Source organism: Piliocolobus tephrosceles, unplaced genomic scaffold, assembly GCF_002776525.5.
Source record: "Piliocolobus tephrosceles isolate RC106 unplaced genomic scaffold, ASM277652v3 unscaffolded_19, whole genome shotgun sequence".
NCBI lineage: Eukaryota > Metazoa > Chordata > Mammalia > Primates > Cercopithecidae > Piliocolobus > Piliocolobus tephrosceles.
Genome location: NW_022300975.1, coordinates 2,586,201 through 2,612,592, shown reverse-complemented (window position 1 = coordinate 2,612,592; position 26,392 = coordinate 2,586,201). Strand labels below are relative to the sequence as shown.

The window sequence follows — 26,392 nt, the reverse complement described above, 5'->3', positions numbered from 1 at the left end:
TCTTATAACTCAAGACCCAAAGAGAGCAAACTGGCATTAATAGCCTTAGTTTAGACAGTGTTTCTTTTACTACCAACATGCTTCAACTTTCTGTTTCAAGTAAGTAGTAGTTTTGAAATACAGTCCATTTAATTCTTAGCTTTGTCACTAGAGTATCAACAATAGACGGTAACCTTAGGCAATATAGAATATCTAATATGTAATGAATGAATTATACTAGGTCATGTTCTGAGTTTTGTACCTCAAAGGAGTATACAAATATAAAAATAGATAATTCTTACTCTAAAGGTACACAATTAGTGACAATTGTGATATTTGTGGAAACAGAAACAAATCATAGTGTCTAGCACTTAGTAGGTCCTCAATAAAGATTTATTAGATGGACTTAATTCATGGGGGGTATAAAATAATATCTTATTACCATCAGTGAAAAATCCACCTTTAACCATAATTCCTGACCTGCTAAGGAAGGAGAATTGACTGTTATTAAAAAACCTTCAGCAGTGACTGATTTCCTTGTAATAAAACGACCCTTCTGTTTTTTCATGCTTTTCATTTAAAAAAGTAAAATTATAGTTAATTACTGAGGCAATGTCAAAAAGGAGCTCCAGAAATGTTCAGAACCCTTAGATAATTACAGTAAGTTAAAACAAGACAAAACAAACCTAAACAATAAAAAACAACAAATTTAACATTTCTTCAAAAAGCACACAATCTACAAATTGAATGAATTTACAAAATATTCATTATGAAAATGTTTGTTAATCTATTATACCTTAAGTTATAACCAAAGGATGGTCCTCCAAAAGGATGAGAATCACCACATCTTTTGATCTTTTACTGCCTTGTCATTTTGTCATTAGAGTTCATATACTCACCATAATTCTGAATCTGCAACCTTTGTTCCAAACCCCAGGTCAATCTTGCCATATGTAAACTGTTGTTCTATAAGAGTGGTACACTTGACAGTTGTCAGGATTTTTGCAATGTGCATTTTTAGTGTATCATCTCCACAGAGAGGTAAGTTTTGTTAAGACATACAACAAAAAAATTCTCACTTTATGTGTAAAAGGTAACATTCAGGATGATTTCACACAAATTATATCATCACTGTTGTCCAGTATAATTATTGTTAAATTAGCTCAATGACAGACAAGGAAATTGAAACTCACACAATTTAAATGAGTAGTAAGTGTTAAGAGATGGACTGGCATCAAAAGTTTCTGACTCAATGGTTAAAATAGCGAGGATATCTCTCCATTGGATGTGTTTTTTTGTTAGCAAGAATCTCAACAGTTCAATAAATATTTATTGAATAAGGGGAAGTTGTTTTGTCATATTTGTATATTATAAATTAATGTAAATAGCAGCTATTTAAAAAGGACCAAGTTGTGGTCTAATTCAATGAGAAGGTCCCACTTTAATAATTACAAATATCTCTAAGGTCAAACAATCATGTATCCCTACTGCAGTGGTTCTCAACTTTGGCTGCATGTTAGAATTACCTGGGTAGTTTAAACAATCACAAACAAGCCAACATGCAAACACACACCACCTAATGATTTCAGGGTTTCACATCACTCCACTTAAATCAGAATCTCTTGAAGTAAGGTTCTGCATCGATTTTCTTTTTTTTTTTTTTTTTTTTTTTACATGTTCTCCAGGTGATTTTAGGTAGGAAATCAGGGTTGAGAATCACGGCTTTAAAGGAAGAAAATTAAGGAGCAGTACCTTAGAAGAGGGTATTAAACAAGGTTGAGTTTGCTCTAGGACAGAGTAGAACATATTCTTGTTGCGCTGAGATACAAGGAAACCTGACTAGATACATTTAAGAGATCTGGTTGAGATACAGTGGCTCTCTACTCATAGTAAAAAAGTATTAATGAAATATTTTAAAATTGGGACTTGGACTTCTTAGCAACTCAGAATTAGTTGGTCTATGAAAAAGTAAACACAAGGAAGACTTAGAAAATCAGTATATAGAAGTTAAGCAGTGAAACTAATTGTTCAAGGTTTCTTTTTAAATGAATGAATTTGTGTTGATATACTTGTCTTTTCTTATAACTATTATTAAAACAATTATGAAGGCTTTATTTTGAAAACATAAGGTAAAACAACTGAGCTAAAATCATGACAACTCTATCAGTATTTCTTTATCCACAAATACACATCACCAAAAAAATGGCACTACTAATCGTCCAGGGGAAATAATTAGCATTAGGCAGAAAACAGTAACAAGGAGTAACAGAATAGTTATTTTAAAATTTACCACCAAATGTCAAATTGTGATATAAATGTTAAAATAAAGCTTCAACAGCATTTTAAAAAATGTACCTTAGCTTAAAAGTTTCACATAGAAAAATAAGGAAAAAAAAATCATGGATCTTCTTCAGACTCATTGAGAATTTTTTCTACAGTTCAAATTTTAGTTCAATAATTCTAGATAAATAGCATAAAGTGACAAATTACAAATAAAGACAAAATGCAGTGAATGCAATACTAGAAAAAAAAGAATGGTTAGTTATATAGTTTTCATGTTGATAACAGTAAAGGATATTTAACAAAACTTCAATGGCCTTGGCAATCCTTTCACATTTTTTTCTTATTAAAGCCTCATCCAGATTTTGTTCTGTGAACTGAAGTTGATCAAGGATTGTAGGCAGCAGAAGGGTGACAAAACGATCAGCCGAGGAACAGTTAGCAGCATCTATGACATCCTGGAGAATTATCCATCACAAATGATTAAAAACAAAAATGGAATATACAATACAGAAATAGTCATCATTGAACTTTAATACTCTCTTTAAATTTTTTATATTTCCTTCAATATGCCATTGACTTAAGTCTTCTGTGAATAAATTTTTATTTAAAATTTATACTTTTATTCAGTTTTGAGGGTTATGGTTTTTTTCTCAAATTAGACAGTAAGGTTTTACAAATAAGACTTTCTTAAACAGACTTTGTGATTTAAAAATTATTCTAAACTAAAAGTATTTACTGAAAACAAATATCTTGAATCTGCTAAAATTATAATAATTAAATAATAGACACTGCTCTTAATAGTTTATAACCACAAATAATTTCCATCAAGATCCTCAAAGGGCTTTTTAAATGTTAAAACTGATTGTTAAATAATCAAGACCAAGATAAAATAGAAAATTTTGTGCATAACTCTTAATGAACATATTTAATCACTTCATACACATATTTGTATATAAGATCCAGTTATGCGAAGGGAAATACTTTCAGGAGATATTGGGTTAGACAGAATGGATTTATAAACACAGAGAATAGCAGAGAATACTAAATTGCCCAGATAGTAAGATCTACCAGAATGTGGAGTTTTGTCTGTGTCTTAAGTGCCTAGCACATTATCTGGCATGCTGTACTCCATTTCACTGACTGAAACCAATATGCCTCTATTATCCACTCAATGGCCTAATAAATAGTAATAATAATCCATGCAACCGCATCTATTGCAATGGAGAGACAATGTAACTATTCCAAGTAGTCATGCAACAAATTATATATCTTTTTAATATCTTTACTTATTACACTGAAATGAGCACTATATATATACAAACTATTCAGTGAAAAAAAAAGAAAACACGAATATATATGACTGGTAGAAAAAAACTTAGTGTGTCTAGTATGACTGTTAGTAATTGAGATGTTTTCCTCAAGTGTATGAACTGGAAGTTTACTAAGCATGTTTTTGAAGACAAATTGTTAATTGAGAGTCACAAAAGTAGAAAAGTCAATCTGTCAGTCATCCTATTACCTCAAATATTTCCTTGAACAACTCCAATGCTAAAACAGAACAGTTTTCTGATCCGTCCAAAGGCTGGCTTAACCAGCGCAGTAAAGCCACAGTAGGTTCTAAACATTTAGTATGGCTTCCCAGAGTGGCGCTGCCAGGTGGAGACTGTTCAAACATCATTTGAGTGAGCACATGGCGCAGCTGAGTCACTGAACAGAAGGCAAGAAGTAATTCTAAAACCTGTGCAATATAAAGTCTTCATTAAATATCAATTTCATTGGACTTTAATATACAAAGCAAGTGTATGATGAAGCTGAAAATGCTACATATTTTAAAGAAAATATTCTAAAACAAAACTTAAAGGTTTTTTCTTTCAATATTATGTTTCGAATATTATGTTTCAAATAGATTCCAGAAGGTTACAAAATAAACTTATTAATGGTGGTTACTCCTGATAAGCAGGACTGTGAGAACCTCAGAGGAAAGGTCAACTTCAACTAATTTTAAACTCCTCCCACTCCTTCCATAGTACTTAAATTATTTTTAAACACAAACCTGTTTTGTTTATAAATGACCAAAAAAACCCTAAAAAATAAAATTAGAATTAACAATACTTGTTATAATCCTAAAATTCAATAACTGCTATAAAGGATACTGCAGGACAGAATATAAAACCTTCAGGATGGTTATTTCCACACTGTTTGCATACTGTTGGCATTATGATCCTTAGCTCTCCTACTGTACCCCATTTTTCCTCTACTTTATAAACTGGCCCTTATACCATAACATCCACCATCAACCTGTTTATTAGATGTTAAGATAAATTCCACCTCATTTCACATACTACCTACCAACCTATCACTAAAAAAAAAATTTTTTCTTAAGATCTCCTTGCCTCTCTACTTATTTCCAACTTTTTAAAAGTCTGTTTCTTACAAATGATATATAATTGGGATTTGTGTTTTAATCAACTTGATAGCATCTGAATTTAAGAGAATCCAGTCCAATAGCATTTACTGTAACAAATGATAATCTTTAATAAATATAAACTGTATGTAGCACAGTCATGTGTCACTTAGTGATGCATATGTTGCTTAATGCATCATTAATTTTGTTGTGTAAACATCATGAGTGTACTTACACAAACCTAGACGGTAGAGTCTACTACGTCCCTTTATTGCCCAGGGGCTACAAACCTGTACAGAATATTACTGTACTAAATACTGCAGGCAACTATAACACAATTGTAAGTACTTGTGTATCTAAACATAGAAAAATACGGTATAAAAAATTAAAAACGGTACACCCATATAGGACACTTGCAGGACTGGAAGTTGCTCTGGGTGAGTTAATGACTGAGTGAACGTAAAGGCCTAGCACATTACTGTATATTGCTGTAGACTTCATAAAGACTGTATGCTTAAGTTACACTATTTTAAAAAATTTCTCTAATAAATTAACTTTAGCTTACCATAACTTTTTAACTTTATAAACATGTTCATTTATAAAGTTTTTGACTCTTTTGTAGTAAGAGAAACACACTGTACAGTTATATAAAAATACTTTATTTACATCTGTATTCTACCAGTTGTTTTTCTATTTTTAAAATGTTGGTTTTTTCTTTTGAAACTTTTTTTGTTAAAAACAAAGACACAAACACATACATCAGCCCAGGTCTACACAGGGCCAGGGTAATTAATACCACTTCCACCTCCACATATTGTCCCACTGGAAGGTCTTCAGGGGCAATAACACATAGGGAGTTGTCATCTCTAATAACAACAATACCTTCTTCGGGAATACCTCCTGAAAGACCTGCCTGGCTGTTTTACAGTTAACTTTTTATAAGTAGAAACACACTCTAAAATAACAAAGAATAAGTGGTAGCACCCTTATCAAAATATTATGTACTGTACACAATCTTAATATGTGCTATACTTTTATACAGCTGGCAGTTCAGTAGGTTTGTTTACACCAGCATCACCACAAACACATGTAATGCATTGCACCACCATGCTAGAATGGCCATAATGTCATAGACAACAAGAACTCTTTGTCTGTCACTGACTAAAACGTCATTACATAATGTATATTTATTTTTGAATAGGCAATACATTCACCTGGTTCAAAAGACAAACCTGTAGGCAAGTAATGTTACCAATTGTTTGTGTATCTTACCAGATGTCTGTTATAAACATACAAGCAGATAGCTTTCCATGTACACTAGTTTTCTTTTAATGTACACATATAAAAGTAAAAAAACTAATTACTAGTGCAGAGTTAGATGACTTTCCCGAAATGAACATATTCCCCTGTTGATGGCATTTGGGTTATCATTGTTAGCTATCAGGAGCAGTACTACATTTTGTACACATGTATACAGTTCTTTGTGATAAATACCTGTAAGTGAGATTTCTGGGTAATAGTTTATACATATGTCCAGTATTAATAGATACCAGTTTTCATAATTGGTTGTACCATGAGTACTAAATGAGAGGTATGGTATGTTTGCTATTTTCCTTATTTTTCATTTTGATCAACTGGTGGGTGTCAGATGGTATCATACTACCGTTTAAATCTGCATTTCCCTGAAGATTGATAAAGTGGTACAATCACTTCATGTTTATTGACCAATTCAACTTTTTTGCTCAAGTATCTGTTGGGCTCTGTGTTTTTTCTGATATATATATACAACATAGAAAAATAATATATTTTGGATAAAAGCCCTTTGTTAGATATATGCATTGTAGTTATCTATTCCCGTTCTTTGACTTTTCATTCTTTTATTAGTGGTCTCTTCATGAATAGAAACTTAATTTTAATGTAGCCCAACTTATCGACTTTTCTACTGCATAGTTAGTACTTTTGTTTGCCGTTTAAGAAAATCATTGTCTACCCCAAGGCCATGAAGATACTTTTTTAGGTGTTTCTTCTAAAACCTTCATTATTTTTACTTTTCACATTTAAATCTACAACCTGTCTTATACTGATTTTTGCATTTGGTATGAGGTAGGGGGTCAAGATTCAGTTTTTCCCCATATGTATATTCAATTGACCCAGTGTCATTTATTGAAATGACCATACTTTCAAGACTCTACTGTTGTCAATCAGGAGACCATATGCTGTGAGTCTAGTTCTGCTCCATTCTGTCCCACTGGGCTATCATTATGACAAAATATTGCACTGTCTTTAGACTAATCCCCTAAGCACCTGACATTATAAAAAATCAGTAAATAGCATCATTTAAAAACTTTTCATGTTCTATTTGTCACGAGAATATAAATAAAACGTGTATTTACTGATCTCGTATCCAGCCAATTGGTTAAATAGATTCACTTTTTATAATGATTTTCATAGATTTTAGATTTTCTATACTCTCATGTCATCTGAATAGTGAGTTTTATTTCTTCCTTTCCAATCTCTGTACCTTTTTACTTTATCTTGCCTTATTGGGCTGGTTGGGACCACCAATACTAAGCTGAACATCACTGGTGATAATGAACATTCTTTTCTTATTCCTAATCTTGAGGAAAGCCTTCAATAATTTGCCACTTAAAAAGATGATGCAGTAGATTTTAGGTAATTACTCTATTAGGGAAAGGAAGTTACGGTTTATTCCTAGTGTGCTAATCTTTATCATGAATAGGTATTAAATTTTATCAAATGCTATTCCACCTTTAATGAGATAATATAACTTTTCTGTTTTTTTGTTGATGTGAGAAATTATATTAATTTCTAAATGTTAAACCATCTGTGCATTCCTGGAATAAACCTCATTTGGTAATAAGACATGATCCTTTTTCTGTGTCACTGATTTTGATTTGCTAATGTTTTGTTTAGAATTTTTGCAATATGTTCACGAAAGATATTGAGCTATTATTTTCATTTGTTGTAGTATCCTTGTCAGGTTTTGCCATCAAGGTTATACTGGCCTTATAATCAAAGACACTATACACTATTATATATTTAAAAAGACACTCAACTGTATCTTCCCCACCAAGATGTATTTTGCTTTCACTGCTCCCCACTTCTATCATAACGTGAATTATTTTTTACTTTAAAAAATTACGTTTTAAGTTTTTATTTATTTTTATTTTTTTACTTTTCCATTCTCTTTCAGGTTTTGATACCCATAGAATACTTCTACTCCCCTGTGCTACTTGACCTCCTAAATTCCCTGAGATTGTTTAATACCTTTAGATTCGATTATTAGATTTTTCCCATGCTCCAATAATCCTTATTTAGCACTTATATTACAGATTCCTAGTCACTTTATTAAGATCCATTTAGACACTAACTAGAAATAATTCTCATATTGTATGAGAGTCACTTCATTAAGATCCATTTAGATACTAATTATAGTTCTCATATTGCATATGACAAAGGAATTTAGAAATTCTAGGGTTCAAAATAAAAAGAAAATATTGTTAAGTAACAAATTTTGTACTGTTTCAACCTTTTTACTATCTTTTAGATCATTGTTGTAAATGATTAGTTCAAAGTCATTCTAATGTTTTTCTTCTGTAGAAACCTGTAAGGTAAAGGCTGACCTGGAAAAGTCCTGCTTCACAACAGACACAAAAGTCACTTGTAGGAGGATTACAGATCTACATGTGAAAGTTAAAAAAAAACTAGGAAGCTTTTAGAGGAAAACAATGGAGTCCATCTTTGTGACTTTGGAATAAGCCAAGAGTTCCTAAATGGAAAACAATAAACACTAAATTGATCTATGTTAAAATCAAGGCATGAGTAAAAAGGCAACTCACAGAATGGAAAAAAATATCTGCATGTTATATACCCTTCAAAATACTCCAAAATAACTCTTCCTACTTATAAGTAAAAGACAACGCATTAAACAAATGAGCAAGAGACATAAACAGGCATGTCAAAGAATATACAAATGACAAATGAATATGTAAAATATTTTTACTAATAAAATATTAATTTAAATTATAATGCAATACTACTGTATAGCCATTAGAATTGCTAAAATGAAAAAGGGAAAAATATCAACTGCTGGCAAGAATGCAGACTGACCAAATATTCATACACTGGTCCAACTGACTTTTTTTGAAAACTGTTTCATAGTGCTTACTGAACATATGTATATCCTATGACATGGTGATTCCACGCCTAGATATAAAGCTAAGACAAGCATGTCCATAAGCTCACCAAAAGACATGCAGAAAACGGTAAATGCAGGTTTCTTTGTAACAGCTGATGTTCATAAACAAAAGAACACCAATTGTGCTTCTTTCCTCCTGTGTGCAATGACTGCAAACAGCTGTCTCATTGGTAGTGTACACAGCCTGTTGCTTGTATGGGTTGGCCTAAGAAACCTTAAGAGACAGCCCTTTCCAATGTACATTCATGTCTCTGATCTCCTGCTGTCCCCCATCTAGGCTTCAGAGAGGTATTACGCAAGGTGTCTTTGGAAAGCCCCCAGGGCACAGTGGCCAGGGTTCACAGTGGCCAAGTCATCATGTCCATCCACACAAATCTGCAAAATAAGGAGCATGCAACTAAGGCGCCATGCAGGACCAAGTTCAAGGTCCCTGACTGCCCAAAGATCCACATCTCAAAGTAGGGCTTTACCAAATTTAATGTGGATAAATTTGAAGACATGGAGGCTGAGAAGTGACTCATCCCAGATGGCTGTGAGGTCAAATACATCCCAAAATGTGGCTCCCGGACAAGTGGTGAGCACTACATCCAAAAGGGCGTTCACTGTAATGTACCCTTACTCATGCTCACCAATAAATCATACTCCCTGTCCAAAATAAGAACCAGTCTAACAATCTACAACTATATGAAATGAGTGAATCTCATCATATTATATTGAATCGAAGAAAGTCTAGACAGAAAATGTATGTATTATATGCTTCTATTTACATAAAGTTCCAAAATATATATGTATATATACATACATATACACACATATATGTATATATACATACATATACACATATATGTATGCTGTTAGAAGTCAGTGTAGTGGTTAGAGCAGTTACCCTTGGCAAAGTAAGGAATAGGAAGGGGTAGGTACTGACAAAAAGGGACCACAAATACTGGTAACATTCTACATCCTGATCTAGACACTGGCGACATAATTTTGTCCATATTGTAAAAATATAGAGAGCTTGTGCATTCTTCTGCATTTTACAGTTTTTTAAAAGTTTAAATGAAAAGTCGTGTTTTTACATACCTTTGAAGAGGAATCAGGATCCTTTCCATTAAGAAGACCTAATACTTGATTAAGACATGAAGAAAAGTGCTCATATCTAGGTTTAAAATAAAAATATACATCAAATGATAATTATAAAATTGATACATCAAAAGGGATTTATCTACAAGATAAACATAAAATTTATGTGTAGTTTCTTTCATCTATTTATTTGGGCTTCTAACATAGAACACACTCTTGTAAAGTTTATACTTAAAACTTGTCATATATCTTACAATTATGATATACATAAATTGGCTCTGTCATTTATTAAAACAGTGATTCATGTGGCAATAAATAAATCATTAAAATTTTCAGTGCCTCAATTGCTGTATTTTTTTAAGACTGTGTTCACTTTACGTAAAAATTCAAAGGACAGAATATCCTAACAAATTATACAGCTACTTTTTATAAAGTACCTAAAATTGCCAGGCATTAAATTAGTCTCTGCAAATAAAGAAGGAGCAGCAACTCATGTTATACAACTCCAAGAAGTATTGGGGTACCCCTAACATTATACTCCATGTGACTGATGCATCCTAGATTTGGGAGATGGTGCCCTGACAGGGAGATCACAGTCTGAAGATGAAGGAGAAGGACAGAAAGAGATAATACAAGGTAATATAAAATATAATGATATCATGGAGGAATGTATGGGACACTATGGAACAAAGAATATTGTCTCAATATTAAACCCAGACTTGAGTCTTAAAAACAAAATATAAAGGAGAAAGCATTCTAGTCTTCCAGAGGGAATACTCTAGAGGAAATAGCACATGGATACATGAAAGGGCATTTCTAGTAAGCTGGAAGTTCTATTTATTGTCTGATATGATTAGACAAAAAAACAAAATGTATGAAGAAATAAAGTTGAGAGGTTGTTAGGGAACTTTTGAAGGGCTATACTGAAAATCTGGATATTCACCTTGAATGCAATGGTAGGTCAAAGATTTTAAAAGGGACATCTGGTTGAAGAAAAAGTTTTGAGCATATTTATAAAGGGGAAGGATGAACTGAATAGGAGGCCCTGAAGAGAGAGGAGCAATAGCTTCAGAAAAGACAAAATGAGACAATCCAAGAGTAACAGTACATATTTATGAGTGAAACAGGATGAAACTAAGAATTTGGTATAAACATAGGTAAGTTTGTCAAGTGGCAAGGATTTGGGGGAGCTCCAATCAAATGGGGCTTGATTTAGATATTTTTTTTTTCCTCTGTGAAACAAAGATAAGATCACCTTCTGCATAAAAGGCAGCAAGAGAAAAATAAAAAATTTCAAAGACCAGTCGGGCCAGCAGCTCACGCCTGTAATCCCAGCACTTTGGGAGGCTGAAGCGGGTGGATCGCTTGAGGTCAAGAGTTCAAGACCAGCGTGGCCAACATGGTGAAACCCCTTCTCTACTAAAAATACAAAAATTAGCTGGGCATGGTGATGTGTGCCTGTAATCCCAGCTACGTGGGAGGCAAGAGAATCACTTGAACCCAGGAGGCGGAGGTTGCAGTGAGCCAGGATCGCACCACTGCATTCCAGCCTGGGCAATAGAGTGAGACTCTGTCTCTAAATAAATAAATTTGAAGACCCATTGGAGGAAATGAGAAAGCTGACAAGTAAATATAAGAGGTCTGGCCCAGGTAAAGTTGTGTGATTTTCTCAAGCTCTATTTAGTAACCATGCAGTAAGTTTGACTTTGGAAGAGATTCAGGACTGGGTTATTGTTCAATGGCATACCAGACAAACAAGAGGAGTTGCCAGAGGTAATTCTTGGGTTCTATGATGGATAGAGTATAAAATAGATAATAGAACTGAGAGACTTACAGAAGAAATGATTAAGCAACTTCTTATTTATGCTAAACTGGATTATCTTTTAGTCTTCTAGAAGAGGTTTATTCAAAAGAATTTTTCTGTTTACTATGAAGATGCTGAATAAGCACTCTCTGGTGGCTAGAATAGATATACGTGGATATTGGGAAAATCTCACAACAGATGAAGAGAAGGCAGGTCATGGGAAGACATTCTGGAAGAAAAAGCTCACCTATCTAGAGGTTCTTAAGAGAAGAAAAAGTGAAATGCTAAAGTGAATGCTTCTTAGTTTTGCAAAAATCAGCTGAGCCACATGAACAGTGGTCGAGCTTGCCCTAGTGCTTAGCTTTTATTAAAATAAAACTGTTAGATTCTATGTTTCTTAAACATCAGGGACTGTGTCTTCACAGCCTGTTGCTGCTAAGTGCCTGATCATAGGTGGGGCTCAGTAAATGTTTTCTTGTATGTGAAACTCTTTGAAACAATTTCAATTATTTCCTAATTTAGGATGACAAAGCAGCATAGGCCCCAGCAAAATTTAACTTAGAATGCAAAAAGGCCACAAGCTCGTTGGAAAACAATTACTACCTGATCTTAAAACATAAATGATCATATGAAATATACTGAGATAGAGAGGACATATGAACATGTGTTCCTATTTTACCTATGAAAAGAGGCACACACCAAAGGAAACATTATCCATTTTTATACAAAAATTAAAGACACAAATATAATGACATCAATGTTTCAACACTATGTTTCATTTATTTATAATTTATGTAGAAATATTTTTATTGTCCCTATAATAAAAATATTCTTTCAAATAATAATAATGCTGCTTAAGTTTTAAAACTGGTTTTAAAATAAATTAGCCAAGATGTCTATATTTTGGAGAATGGCACAACTCTATTGATCTAAAGCAAAGACTGAAATACACACATAGACAATGACTTTGTTATACTTTCCATTTCAGTATAGGAAAGAAAAAAGAGTGTGAGTAAAGCACATCAAAACATTTTCGTCCAGTAGACTCCAAGTCAGTAGACTCCAAGTTTACTATATTTTAAGAAGACAATTCCGTTTATAACCAACACATCTTGATTTAAAAAAAAAAAGTTCTAAAATTGACTGAAGTGAATCATACCTGGTGAGATAATCAGCAATTTTAGGATTCTTAAGGAGATCCATCAGTAGGTCAACTGAATACTTTCTAGTTAGAGTGCCATCACCGTTTATGAGAATATTAAATATTAGTTGAAAAGTCTGATGAATATTTCGACCATGGAATAGCTTAAGGACAAATTAGAAAAGCATATTACACAAAAAATTGACACCATCCTAAAAGGTAAAAATAAAAAAGTCTCAATGACTTTTAAAATATAAGACTAGAAACTTCAGAATAAATTCGAAAAATCGTATTTACCTTTTCCCCCACCTCTTCATTTAATGTCAAACTGGATAATATTGAAAGTGCAAACACAACCACAGTTAAACTGCTATGGGCCAACAAGGTGATAAGAGTTCGATAAAAAGACTTCACATTACTCTGAGGAAAAAAAAGTTAAAACATAAATTAGAATTATAAATTTTATATTTTGGTTTAAAAAGTATATCCTGCACAGCGTGGGCAAACTTTTTTAAACATCATTATCAACTTTATTAAATGATTCTTGCATTTAAAAGATAAATGTTTTACAGGAGACATTTAGATCAGAGATAAATTTAAATTCAAAAATTGTTATAAAGAGAGTACCCAGAGAAAAAAATAATTTGCTAAATGTGTGCAAATGAGTGGGAGATAAATATTTCCATAGTTCTGACACCTCAGAATAAATAATTCAATGATGGTAAATCAGGGTGTCAGTTCTAATAAAGCGATACATGCAGAGCGGAACAAAAGAGCTACCTTAAATACTGCAGGAAAAGTTGCTTAGCATTTGTGTTAACAAAAGAACTGTAATGAGGAACTCATAATTGTGGTGGAAGCAAAAGAATATTCAGCAAATTTAAGAATTTGTTTTACATTACACACCGTGGAGCGGCAATTAACTTTGCCATATTTGCTGATTATCATTTAGATTTAAGAGATTACAGGTGTGAGCGAGATGGGTCCTTTCTATATGGCTGACAGTCGTATAGACAGACACAATCTTGGTGAAGAACAGTTTCTACACATGGAACTATGAGCAAATGTTTATTCTTTCTTATATTTGTTTCCTAAATATGAACTTTTTTTTTTTTTTTTGAGACGGAGTCTCGCTCTGTGGCCCAGGCTGGAGTGCAGTGGCCAGATCTCAGCTCACTGCAAGCTCCGCCTCCCGGGTTTACGCCATTCTCCTGCCTCAGCCTCCCAAGTAGCTGGGACTACAGGCCCCCGCCACCTCGCCCGGCTAGTTGTTTGTATTTTTTTAGTAGAGATGGGGTTTCACCGTGTTAGCCAGGATGGTCTCGATCTCCTGACCTCGTGATCCGCCCATCTCGGCCTCCCAAAGTGCTGAGATTATAAGCTTGAGCCACCACGCCCGGCCGAACTTTTTTTTCAATTCAGAAACTGAAAAACACACACTATACATACGTGTGCACACGCGCGCGCGCGCACACACACACACACACACACACACACACAGTAACTCCACCTACAAAGTAGGACCAGGGTAGAAAAATGTAGCACTTGAACAAGTGAGATATTAAATTTAAAATCAAACAGGTAATGCCCAATAGCACAGCAGGGAAATTGTTCACAAAGCACCTTAAAGAATTACTAACTTGCTTGATTTAATATACCTCTTTTTTTTTAGGATGGAGTCTTACTCCGTCACCAGGTTGGAGTGCAGTGGCGCAATCTCGGCTCACTGCAACCTCCACCTCCCCGGTTCAAGCGATTCTGCTGCCTCAGCTTCCCGAGTAGCTAGGACTACAGGTGTGTGCCACCACGCCTGGCTGATTTTTTTTATTTTGGTAGAGAAGGGGTTCACAATATTGGCCAAGATGGTCTCGATCTCCTGACCTTGTGATCCGCCCACCTCGGCTTCCCAAAGTGCTGGGATTACAGGCGTGAGCCACCGTGACCGGCCGATTTAATATACTTCTAAAAGTGATTCAGTTAAATTCATTTGCGTGTCTTCACTTATCACAAGTACTGTTGGTTCATACTGAGCACTTAACTCATGAATCTTTCTGTTGGAGTTGCCATTGATTTTGTGGAAACACAAGACTGAGAAAAATGGGACTGCCAGTGATGTGCCTCCCTTCTAAGAGCACAAAATAATTTAGTAATTCTTGTACTACTCAGTGTATTTTGGGATGCCATGCTAAGGAAAACTTAAGTATTTGCATTAACCCTTAACACTCAGTCTTCAATACAACATACAGGAAGGCTGAAGTGCTTCAAGTTATTTATATGTCAGTATGACTCTTAATTTTGATGGGTCAGCCAATAAGACACAGAATCCTTGTTCAAATTTGTTTTAAAGAAAAAGATAAATACAATTTTCTTTAAGCAGAGAATCTACCATAAAACAAGAAAATTAAAAAGAAATAAACTTCTTACCAATGTCTTTATGTGTGTTTGAACAGAAAGATTGTGCCGACAAAGATTTGCCAATAATCCTAGACAAGGCATTTTTAACTCATCTTCAGAAGATTGACTGTTGTTTTACATCAGTGTTTTGTTTAAAGAAAAAAACAGTAAAAGAAAAAAAGCATTAACATCATTCTAAGTCAAAATGACATAGTTAAGTTTATACTTTTCAATTCCTTTTTACATGCCAAAAAAAAAATCTAATTAACATAAGAAGCCAGGGAAACTCTAAATAGTATCGATCATTTATCTCTTGTTTTAAAACCAAATTACCCTATTCAATTCCATCATGAAAACCTGGAAATAACTGTCAGTGTGGACCACGTGCTGTTTCATCAGTATATTTTCCCACAAGAATAACTACACAATTTTCAGTTTCAGCAATTTTTTTCTGGCCAAATCAATTCAGTCCATAAATTTTTCTTACGAAAATTAAAGCTGCTTTACAATTTTTTTTCCTTTTTACATTTTTTCACCAATGAATGAGGTCACATACTTTTACAACTTTTGATCCTTAAAATCATCTGGGCAGAACAAATAAGAATCGGAGTCTCACTCAGTTTACATAGTTAGAAAATGTTATCTAAGAAAATTGATCTACCACATGGTTATAGTTTAAAAATAAATAGACTATTTGATTTTATGTTTGATCGCATACTCACATGTGATCTATCAGGAAGGTAATTAATTCATCTATATTGGCACCAGAATAGAAAATTTTGACATTATATGTTAACTTCTGTAGAAGTTGAATGCACTGAGAATAAGAAAATAGTTATAAACATAAACATATAAAAACATCGCCTGCTTAAAATAATGGACTATCAGACACATTCTGAGCATGTCCTTTTCCATTTCCTAAAACACTTTTGTTGAAAAACACATATAAAGTAATGTAAGAACTTTAGGGCTCTTCCCTCAATTCACACATTTCTATGTATTCTGTCTCAGAACATGGTTATCAACCTTGTTCACTTAGTCATCTTAAACTTGAATGCAGGTTGAAACACATGTAGTCCATCAATTAGAAGATACCCTTCTTCACATTTTATCATCTCCAAAACTGCATGTCAATTTAATTTGTGATGTTTTTCTTTCTTACAACTGATGACATTTTAGTGAATGAAATATGAAGAGCTTTGAATCTATATTAAATAAACTATATCTATAGTTTTAATTTTTGTAGAACGTTTCCTCCACAGACTGAGACTAGATGCCAACTCACATTACAATTTTAATATAAATAGCTTATGTCTCAAAACACAGACATCTGTGTTTATAAGTCAAAGCAGTTATAATGTAGATTTGTTTTTCTTCAATAATGGTGCTAGAAATGGATAAGCTCCTCTTCTCTAGAAATATTTAAATTGTAGTATGTGTGCAACCAGCTTTTAATCAGATGAACTGCGCCTAATTACATAGTATTTATTACATAGCACATATACACTGTAAGTCAGCAGTTTATGACAGAAACTATCAATTTTGATCTGACAATAAGGAAAGGGGAATATACTGTGTGGGTGTGTATACCTGCAAAAACACCGAATCAGTGTGGCTGCTCCGACAAACCACTCCCGCCAGCACGCTATTCAGATTATATGTATTCTGAAGACAATCTCTGGTTTCATTGTCTACAGCTGTAAGTCAAAATAAAATAGCACAAAATATATCATTTTCTTATAAGGTTTTCACAGATAATTCATATAGAATTTATTTCATATGAATTTATCATTAAAAAAGGTATGATATGGCTATTTTCTTTTCTATAACCCTCCAATTCATAAATTCAAATGATTTCTCTATGTAAAATAAATTAGTATCAAAGAAAAAACTTTACACATTTGTAGCAAGCCTTTTCTTTGATACTAATTTATTTTGGCATCAAATTAAAATCTCTTACCTTGAATATTAAAAGATTGTCACTTTATGGTATATAACCAAATAGAATACTATTTGGTTATATAAAAGAATGTATGTCATTTGCAGCAACATGGGTGGAACTGAAGGCCATTATGTTAAGTGAAATAAGCCAGACACAGAAAGAAAAATATTGCATGTATTCATTCATGTGTAGGAGCTAAAAGAGTTGATCTCATGGAAATGGAAAATGACAGTTACCAGAGGCTGGGAAGAATATGGGTGAGTGTGTGGTGATGGGAAGGGTGAGGAGCGGGAGCCGTTAGTGGGGGAGATGAAGACAGATTGGTTAATGGATAGAAGCACACAATCAGATGGAATAAGTTCTAATGTTTGATAGTAGAGTAAGGTGACTACAGTTAACAATGTATTGTATATTTCAAAATAGTTACAAGTGAGGACTTGAAATGTTCTAAATACATAGAAATGATAAATCCTTGTTTGTGATGGATATCCTAAATACCCTGAATTGATCATCACATACTCTATGCAGGTAACAAAATATCGTACGTACCCCATAAGTTTGTATAAATATTATGTATCTGTGAAAAAATTTAAAAAGATTATCATTTCAATTTTTCTGTAAACCCCAAATGCTTCTAAAGTATAAATGTTGGAAGTGACTAGCATATTCATTCAAACTGTTGGTGGATGTTAGAAGTGGAAGAATCTTTTTGGAAAGCAATTTAGTAATGGTTATCAAATTTTAGAATTATCTAGAAACTCTAAAGGAATTTAACAGAAACACATTAATATTTGAGCAAAATTACACAGAATGTTCACTGCACTATTGATTCCAATACCAAAACTTAAAGAACTTTGAGTGTCCACTATTAGGGGAATAGTTGAATAAATTACAGTACCCTGTAATTATGGCACTAGGCAGCTATTAAAGATACCGATATGGAAAGAAACATCTGGTGCTCCGCAACACCATTTGTGCTGAAAACAACCAATTAAAGATTCAAAATTATTGTTTTGTTACAGCATAGAAAAATATCTGCAAAGAAACATATCAAGCCATGAAATGAGATTATATCCCCAAAGCTGAAAAGATGAGGGCTGGTGGTTATGGGTACAGGCTAATCCCATTTTACTCTATGTCTGGGCTGTCTAATTTGGCAGCCACTAGCCTTCATGTGGCTATTTAAATTGAGATTAATTAAAATTAAAGATTCAGTTCCTTAGTCCATTACCCACACTTAAAATGTTTAATAGCTCCATGTGGCTAGTGGCTGCTATACTGGATAACAGTTTTAAAACCATTCTGTCACTGAAGAAAATTCTATTGGACAATGCTGCTCTGTGTTAATACTTCTGGATCACTAGAATTTTTTAAACTATGCATATATTATTATTATAATCACACAAAGAAATATCCCTACTGCCCTGGCCCAAACTGGGGTAAAGTGACCACTAAATGAACATTCAAAAACCAGGCCGGGTGCGGTGGCTCACGCCTATAATCCCAGCACTTTGGGAGGCCAAGGTGGAACACAAGGTCAGGAGATCAAGACCATCCTGGCAAACACAGTGAAACCCCGTCTCTACCAAAAATACAAAAAATTAGCCAGGTGTGGTGGCGGGCGCCTGTAGTCCCAGCTACTCGGGAGGCTAAGGCAGGAGAATGGTGTGAACCTGGGAGGCGGAGCTTGCAGTGAGCAGAGATCGTGCCACTGCACTCCAGCCTGGGCAACAGAGCCAGACTCTGTCTTAAAAAAAAAAACCCAATATCAGTACTTTTATCTTTAGTTCTAAATTCAGTGTAATCTATTACAGAAGATGATTCTTTAATCAGTAGCTATGACTTTCTAGTGGTGTATTTAATACTGACATTATGTGTGGGGTTTTGTTTTTTAATTTGAAAGTAGTCCAGTATTTCCCAAAGTGCATTCTTCTCTGTAGAACACTGAACCTTTCACATGCTTCAGATTCCTTGGTCCAATATTTTTAGAAATGCTGTATAAAATATTTCCCTCTTTCAAAAGATTCACAATAAGCATTAGATTGAGAAGTCTTTGAAGGTGAATCATTCTTGAAGAGATTCTATAACTAAGCCTGCACTTTAAAATATTGTTCATACATCTTCCAAAAACTAAAAAAGAGAAATTAAATGCATTACCTAGTTGAGACAGCAAACCAATAATACTTAAGATCAGTGAAGCACTTATGTTGGGGTCTTCAAGTAGCTCTACAAGGCAACTCAAGCATTCACTTGTTAATATCTGATTTGATGTAAACAGTCGTGTGAGTTTCTGTCCAGAAATTACCTATAAAATAGTAATCAAAATGTGTTGGTTAAGAGATGGCAATTTTTATCTCTTCTCCATTTCAAATAAACTCAGTTCCTTCAAAGTGCCACTGCTACCTTCCCAATTTAAAAATTTCACACATGTTGTGAAAAATTCACCCCTGCCTAGATTACCTATCAATTCCCTAATCCCTCCCTCACTAGCTAAAGTAATCATTTGGATCTCAGTTTAAAATAATTTCCACCAGGAAGCTTTTCTTAGCTTCTTATACTATCTCAGTTAGGTCTGCCTATTATACTACCCTACAGTACATTATATTTCTATTTCCTAAGTTAGCAAACTTTTGAGTTCCTGGCAATATTTCTCCTTCACACTACATTGAACAGGCAATGAAGGCATAGCCTACAAATCTGCACTCTACTACCAATATATTTACTTTGCAAATAAATTCTAGTACATTCTACTCACTTTGAGGGAGAAAAATGAAAAATGAAGCCCAAAGGGTAGCTATGTGATTATTCCTTCTGCTCCTTTCCAAAGACAATAGGTGAGCTCAGAAGTTAAGGGAGTACAAAGAAGGAAGTGAAAAGTGAATCTTTTTTGAAGTAGCAGGCAAAGCATTGAAAAATTTTATTTCTGATTATTCCATTTTTTTTACTTTCTTGTAATCTGTAAGCCACATACATGCATGCACAGACACACACACACACACACACACACACACACAAACACAGAGTGAGAGAGAAGAGAGGAGGTAAAGCTGGAACTGAAGGCCAAAAGCAGTTGTCACAAAGCATGCATTTTCAACACACTTTAGAGATGTATTTATTATAAAGCATATCTTTTCTACAAAGATGGAAAAACCATTAGTTACCTTAGAATAAGACTAAATCTGTCCTGAATACTTATTTTAATAAGATCAAGCCTAAGCAGGCTGCTTTAGCATCCCTCTAAACTTTCCTTTCTGTATCCTCCCTTTATTCTCTCACCCACATCAATTTTTCTTCTAAAGCTTTGCTGATAAAAGTTTCACATCATCTGTTCCCAGGGAGTGTTTTAACATTACTAAAGTAAAAGTCTATAAGAGAAAAAATAAGTCCAAATATGAAAGTACAGACACCAGTAACAGATATTCTGGGGTAGGAAATACTCTGGGCATTACCCTGTTGCTTATTTATAAATCTAGCTCTCCAGAGTCAGACATTTTCTGTTTTAAAAATGATTCTCTACAGGATTGGTCCTGTATCTCAATGACATAAATTGTCTAACATGTAATAATTAGATGTACTAGGTAAAATAAAAATTGCTTTACAAGTTTTTCCCTTTACTCATATACACTGAATGTCTTAATACAAACATAATTTATTTTAATAATAACTAATACTTACATAGCGCTTATCCTGGCCTAGGCATCGATCTAGGCACTTAACATATGTGAAGTCTTTTCATCTTCACAATAACTCTATAAAGTAGGTACCACTATTTTGTTTTGCAGATGAGTAAACTGAGGCACACACTGATAGTAAAGAAGCACAACTGGAATTCATACCCAGGCAGCTTGGTTCCTGAATTCATGCTTTTAATTACTACACAAAATTAGTGCTATGAAATACCATCATTAAAAATCAGATTAGCTCAGCTTTGCCAGTCATCAAACATTCAAAGCCTACACTCCGCATGGGGCTATAAAAAAGGGTGGGAGAAGTAGAGAAGAATGAATAATCTCCTTTCACACGATACCTATCTCTCTCTGCATACTCAGATCTCGCACTCATGAAGTCTGCACAAAGACATTCACCATTAAAAATACAAATACTGTCAACCAAAATGGTTAAAGTTAAGAAATATGAAAACATCAAGGATTGGTGTGGATGAGTGATGGCAAATTTCACATATTGCTAGTGGGAAGGCGAAATGGCCTATTTCAGAAAATTGTTTGACAGTTTCAACTAAAACAGAACACAGGCCTTCTCAATGCTCTAACAATTCTACTCCTAAGTATATAAATGTGTGCATATATCCCCAAAAATGTATGAAATGTTTACAACAGCTTTATTCATAATTCCACCCAGAAATGTAAACAACCCAAATGCCTATCAACAGGCAAGTATATGTAAACTGTGGTACACTTATACAACAGAACTCTACACAGCAATAATAATAAAAAAGAAATGAAGTAGTGGTACCTGTGCAACATGAATTTCACAGAATATATTGAGCGGAAAAGGCCAGACACCAGAGTACATACTGTATGAGTCTACTTACCTGAACCTTATGTGAAGGGGCAATGAAGAAACCCTATGGGGCTAGAAATATTCTATATCATGATACAGGTGGTAGCTACTACTCTACCTATATGTTAGCTACCAATATGATAGCTACGGTACCTATATATTAAAAACTATCAAACTCTTCACTTAAGATTAATGCACTTTATGCTCTGTATGTATGTTATCTCTTAATTACAAAAAGTCCTTTGTAGTAGTAACCTGAAGCCAGTGCTCTTCATACCTTTGCAACAATGGTAGAAGACTTTTCTGTAAACCCCTTCAAAGTTTAGGAATACAGTAAAGGCCCCATCCCATATTTTGTTTAAGTCTCTCTTTTTTTTTGAGACGGAGTCTCGCTCTGTCACCCATGTTGGAGTGTTGGAGTGCAGTGGTGCGATGTCGACTCACTGCAACCTCAGCCTCCTGAGTTCAAGCGATTCTCCTGCCTTAGCCTCCCGAGTAGCTGGGACAACAGAGAGACGCCACGCCCATATAATTTTTGTATTTTTAGTAGAGATGGGGTTTCGCCATGTTGGCCAGGCTGGTCTCAAACTCCTGACCTCAGGTGATCCGCCCGCCTCGGCCTCCCAAAGTGTTGGGATTACAGGTGTGAGCCACTGTACCTGGCCTTAAATCTCTTTCAGTGCACAACCTACCTGTTTATTCTAAGAAAGGTAATGTTTCAGAACAGCATACAAAATGCTTAACTCCCAATTTTTAAAATAAACTGACGCCCCTGCTTATTCTGCGGCTTCTGGAGTCTATGCTAATTCAGAAGCAAAGCCTTAAGCATTTAATAGCTAACATCTTAATTATTAGGTTTGCAGATACTTCTTAAGTAATGAAGGAAAAAGAGAAAACAAATGTACTTAGGAGATGGGCACCTGAAGTAGGGAGAAGAGGAGCACCAGTGAAGCTCAAGAAGAGACAGACACATTTAATACCACAGCAGATTCACTAACACCTGCTGTTGCTCTACTACTTGAAATCATTTTTTTTCTGTAATATTTTACAAATATTTGGCACATTAGTCTTTTGTCATAGGGTTAACAAATACAATATATTTTAAAATTATGTTCAGTTCTATCTTAACAGAAGAAAGCTGTGACACAGAGAGTTAAAATAAGCCTTAACTCAGCTTTAAAAAAATTAAACTGAGGTCAATGTTAGTTTGAATTCTGTAAATGCAAAACAAATGACAGCAGAAGATTAAGATCCTAAAACAAATGGTATCGTCTGAACACATATCACTAGAACAGAAAAAAAGGCAATTCAGCATTCTAGGATTAAAAAACTGTGAGCAATGTATTTTGGTAAAGAAAAAGGATTACGCTTACTAGGAAGGGGAACTGCTTCTTAAGGTTGAAGTAATGTTTTTCAAGTTTGAGTTCAACCCGAGTTCAAATAAGAGCAGGAAGCAACAAATTCAATTATAGATTACCGAAGAGCAAAACCAAGTTTTAATCATGACTTTCTGTCACTGAGAATAGCTGTGTATTGAGGGCTTGGTTTCGTAGAAAAACCAAAACCAGAAGCAAAGGAAAAGATAAAGCTCCGAGCTTTTTCCGTTACCTACTCGAACACAGCCTAAACCTCCCAACCTTTTGCCCCACTCCCACTTTTCCTGGAGCCTTCAGTGGGCGCTCTTGCCTCTCGCTGCGGCCAGCGGAACCCCGACACTCACTCGCCTTTACCAGTACGAAAAGACAACAGATGGATCGAAGGACCGTCCTTTCTTTCCCAGGCTGGGGCCGCCACTCCTCGGACTCACTGTGAACTAAGAATTACTAGGGGAGCCCCATCTGTCCTCCACCCCAGAGCCTCTCACCTCCAAGTGCCGTAAAAGCTGAGTGGCGTTCGCCTCTGACTTCACGGCTTTGTACTGACTGATAGTCAGGAGCAAGGACTTCAAGCAGGCAGTAGAGTCCATCGCACCGGCCGCGGCCCGGCTTGGGGACCACCACCTCCCAGCCTGCGCCGGCCTTTAGCTTTCGCCGCGCTTTTTTTGATTTTTTTTTTTCGGTCCCACCCCCTCGCTCCCAGAAGCTTCCGGATCCGGTCGGGCTCCGGAAGAACCTAGGCACTCTGGGGGACCGTTCTCGGTGACGGCCGGGGTGGGCCAGGGGTCCAGGTGTTGTGTGGGTCCGGGACGGGGGTTGGGAGCTGCCCCTGCTAACCCACCCTCGTCTGAGAGGCCGCGAGGTTTCGGCTTGAGATCCCGTGAAGGCGAGAAATCTCGCGATTTCTCGGGAGAGGAATCGGTTAGGCGAAGGGGATTCCTCGTTCAGCTGTGCGCTCTGTTTTCGTGCGCTTCCTCGTCCTTCATGCTGGATGGCCAGTTTTTCCTTTGTGCGTCATCCTCTACCTGAGAAATGGTCGCTTGCCCCTAGTCTAGACACGGTGAGGAGCTCCGAGGAGAAGAATCTTTGGGCCCTAGATTTTGAGGCGGCCTGGGAGGGGCTTCGTTTTTAAATCTCTCCTACACCCGCCCCTTCTGCCCGGGAATGGTAGTTTCTCAGAGTCAACCTATGGACGTTGGCATTATGTGGCAAATTAGTCATGCCTTGACCATAGTATTTGTCACATTTATTCGAGAAGGCTACCTCCTGCTGACCCTGGGCCAGGTATTGCTCCGGAGGGTGTTTTCGTTAGCGTCAGTTTTTGTAAGTGAAGGTGTCTGTTTCTCTCTGGCGTGATTGATTGTTTTATATTTCTCAATGTCTACGAAAATGGCACTATTATTTGCGTGTTTTTGATCGGAGATAATATTATTGCATGTGTATATAATGAAGCGAATCAGTTACTGGTTTTGGAGGTTTTTGCTTAATATTTCCTGACGTCGAATAAAGCTTTAAAAACCGGGATGTAGAAATTGTAAGAATAGGGTACATTTCCATTTAATTAAGTCGTTTTTTAGAAATCATGTTTTTTCACTTGAGAAAGCATTTTTTGAATTACTAGATTTTTGAAGACAGGTTTGGTGTTTTGGTTTTGTTTTTTACAAAAGTTTAAAACGAAATCTGAAAGGTAAAAATGATTTAACCAGTTGGGACTTTCATGTAAAAATCTTTGGGTAGCTTATGTGTTCATTCATGCTTTCATTCATTCCGTAGACAATTGTAGAGCGTGTAACATGGGTTAGAAACTGCCGGGCAGGGCGCAGAGATGAAGATAGTATCCCCTGCTGCGAGGGAACTGTCTAGTAAGGGAAACATAGAAAAAAGTATTTTTGAAATTCACCACATAAATGCAAGGCACCATGCAGTAACATGCAGCAATGGTAAAGAGTAGAGAGCCAGGTTGCTTACAGATTCTAGCTCCGCCTTTGACGCTGTGACTCTAGGCAAGCTCTCACTACTTCAGAATCTTCTTTAGGTAAAATCTGGCCGAGAGAAATACCTGTTTCGAATGACTGTTCATTCATTGAGAATCTACAATGTGCTAAGCACTTTTCTAGACACAATAGATTCAGTGAATAAAACAAAAATACTACTGGCATGCAACTTACATTCTGGTAGGGAACCAAATAATAAGCACAATAAATAAGGGAAATGATATAAAGAGGAAAATAGACGTTATTACTCTAGAATAATGTTGGTAATTGATAAGGGAAATGGGGAGGTCAGGATAGACCTCATTAAGAAAGCAACATCTGGGGAAGTGCTTCAAGGAGTTGAGAAAGGGAGCCGTATTCTATGGGAAAACGTTTTTAGACAGAAAATTGCAGGAAAAGACCCTAGAGTGGGTTACTGTGTGCCAGGAACAACAAGGATGCCATGTGGCTAGTGTAGAAAGAACGAGGAGGAGAGGAGTAGAGATGAGGTCCTATACAGTCTTGGAGATGGTTAAAAAATGAATTAATATAAAGTGTCAGCTGTCATCTGGCATAATTAAGTACTCAGTGTTACAGTCAGTGGCTCATTGGCAAATGAAATGATCAGAGTTTGATAGTGTTACACTTTTCATCTGTACTGACAAGAGTGTCAGCACCGTCCCCATTCAGAACCCCAGGGTAATGCTCAAAGTTGCCTGCTATCAGTGCCATCTTTGTTGGATTTTGACTTAAGCAGTCATACAAATTTTGCATTCTCTTCTGTATTTAATATCAATGTCTTTCTCAAAAAATCTTCACCAAAATTGATGATGTAAGTTTAGTAAGATGTACCGTTTCTAGCTGTGATAAGTCTTGACATTTTTAATCAGAGATACATGCATATCCTAATTTGAAAAACACTGATCCATACTTTTAGGCCTCAAAAAGGGAAGAAAAGGAAGAGGAGGCCAGGAGCAGTGGCTCATGCCTTTAATTTCCAGCTTTTTGGGAGGTTGAGGCAGAAAGACCTTGAGCCCAAGAGTTGGAGACTAGCCTAGGCAACATAGTGAAACCCCATCTCTACAAAAAATGAAAAAATTAGCTGGGCATGGTTGTGCTCAGTTGTAGTCCTGGCTACTCTGGAGGCTGAGGTTGGGGGATCTTGAGGCTGCAGTGAGCTGTGATTGTGCCACTGCACTGTAGCCTGGGTGGCAGAGTGAGACCCTGTCAAACAAAACAAAACAAATGAGTCTAGGTCCCGATGACCAAAGGCCTT

At 35.5% G+C, this 26,392-nt stretch overlaps 2 protein-coding genes and 1 pseudogene across 6 annotated transcripts in view; 2 read left to right on the top strand and 1 right to left on the bottom strand.

Moving 5' to 3' along the window:
* The window catches only part of LOC111543020 (protein CIP2A), a 39,160-nt gene extending 15,156 nt beyond the window's left edge, over positions 1-24,004 (bottom strand). Inside the window, exons 1-11 of the mRNA XM_023212763.3 lie at positions 23,632-24,004; positions 19,404-19,551; positions 16,895-17,001; positions 16,027-16,121; positions 15,335-15,431; positions 13,208-13,330; positions 12,929-13,074; positions 9,966-10,041; positions 3,782-4,000; positions 2,558-2,717; positions 879-1,020 (exon numbers count right to left, since the gene is read on the bottom strand). Coding sequence (XP_023068531.1) covers positions 879-1,020; positions 2,558-2,717; positions 3,782-4,000; positions 9,966-10,041; positions 12,929-13,074; positions 13,208-13,330; positions 15,335-15,431; positions 16,027-16,121; positions 16,895-17,001; positions 19,404-19,551; positions 23,632-23,733 — 1,415 coding nt within the window. The 5' untranslated portion in view covers positions 23,734-24,004. The remainder of the gene's footprint in view (positions 1-878; positions 1,021-2,557; positions 2,718-3,781; positions 4,001-9,965; positions 10,042-12,928; positions 13,075-13,207; positions 13,331-15,334; positions 15,432-16,026; positions 16,122-16,894; positions 17,002-19,403; positions 19,552-23,631) is intronic.
* Positions 8,987-9,113, top strand: LOC111545412 (annotated as a pseudogene).
* The window catches only part of LOC111543003 (E3 ubiquitin-protein ligase DZIP3), a 109,308-nt gene continuing 106,770 nt past the window's right edge, over positions 23,855-26,392 (top strand). For 3 of the 5 annotated variants that reach the window (XR_002731730.2, XM_023212734.2, XM_023212710.3), the window contains exon 1: positions 24,047-24,203. The gene's annotated coding sequence lies outside the window, so the exon portion shown is untranslated. Of the gene's footprint in view, positions 24,467-26,392 lie in introns of all 5 variants that reach the window. The other 2 variants (XM_023212749.3, XM_023212718.3) reach the window with 2 other exon arrangements.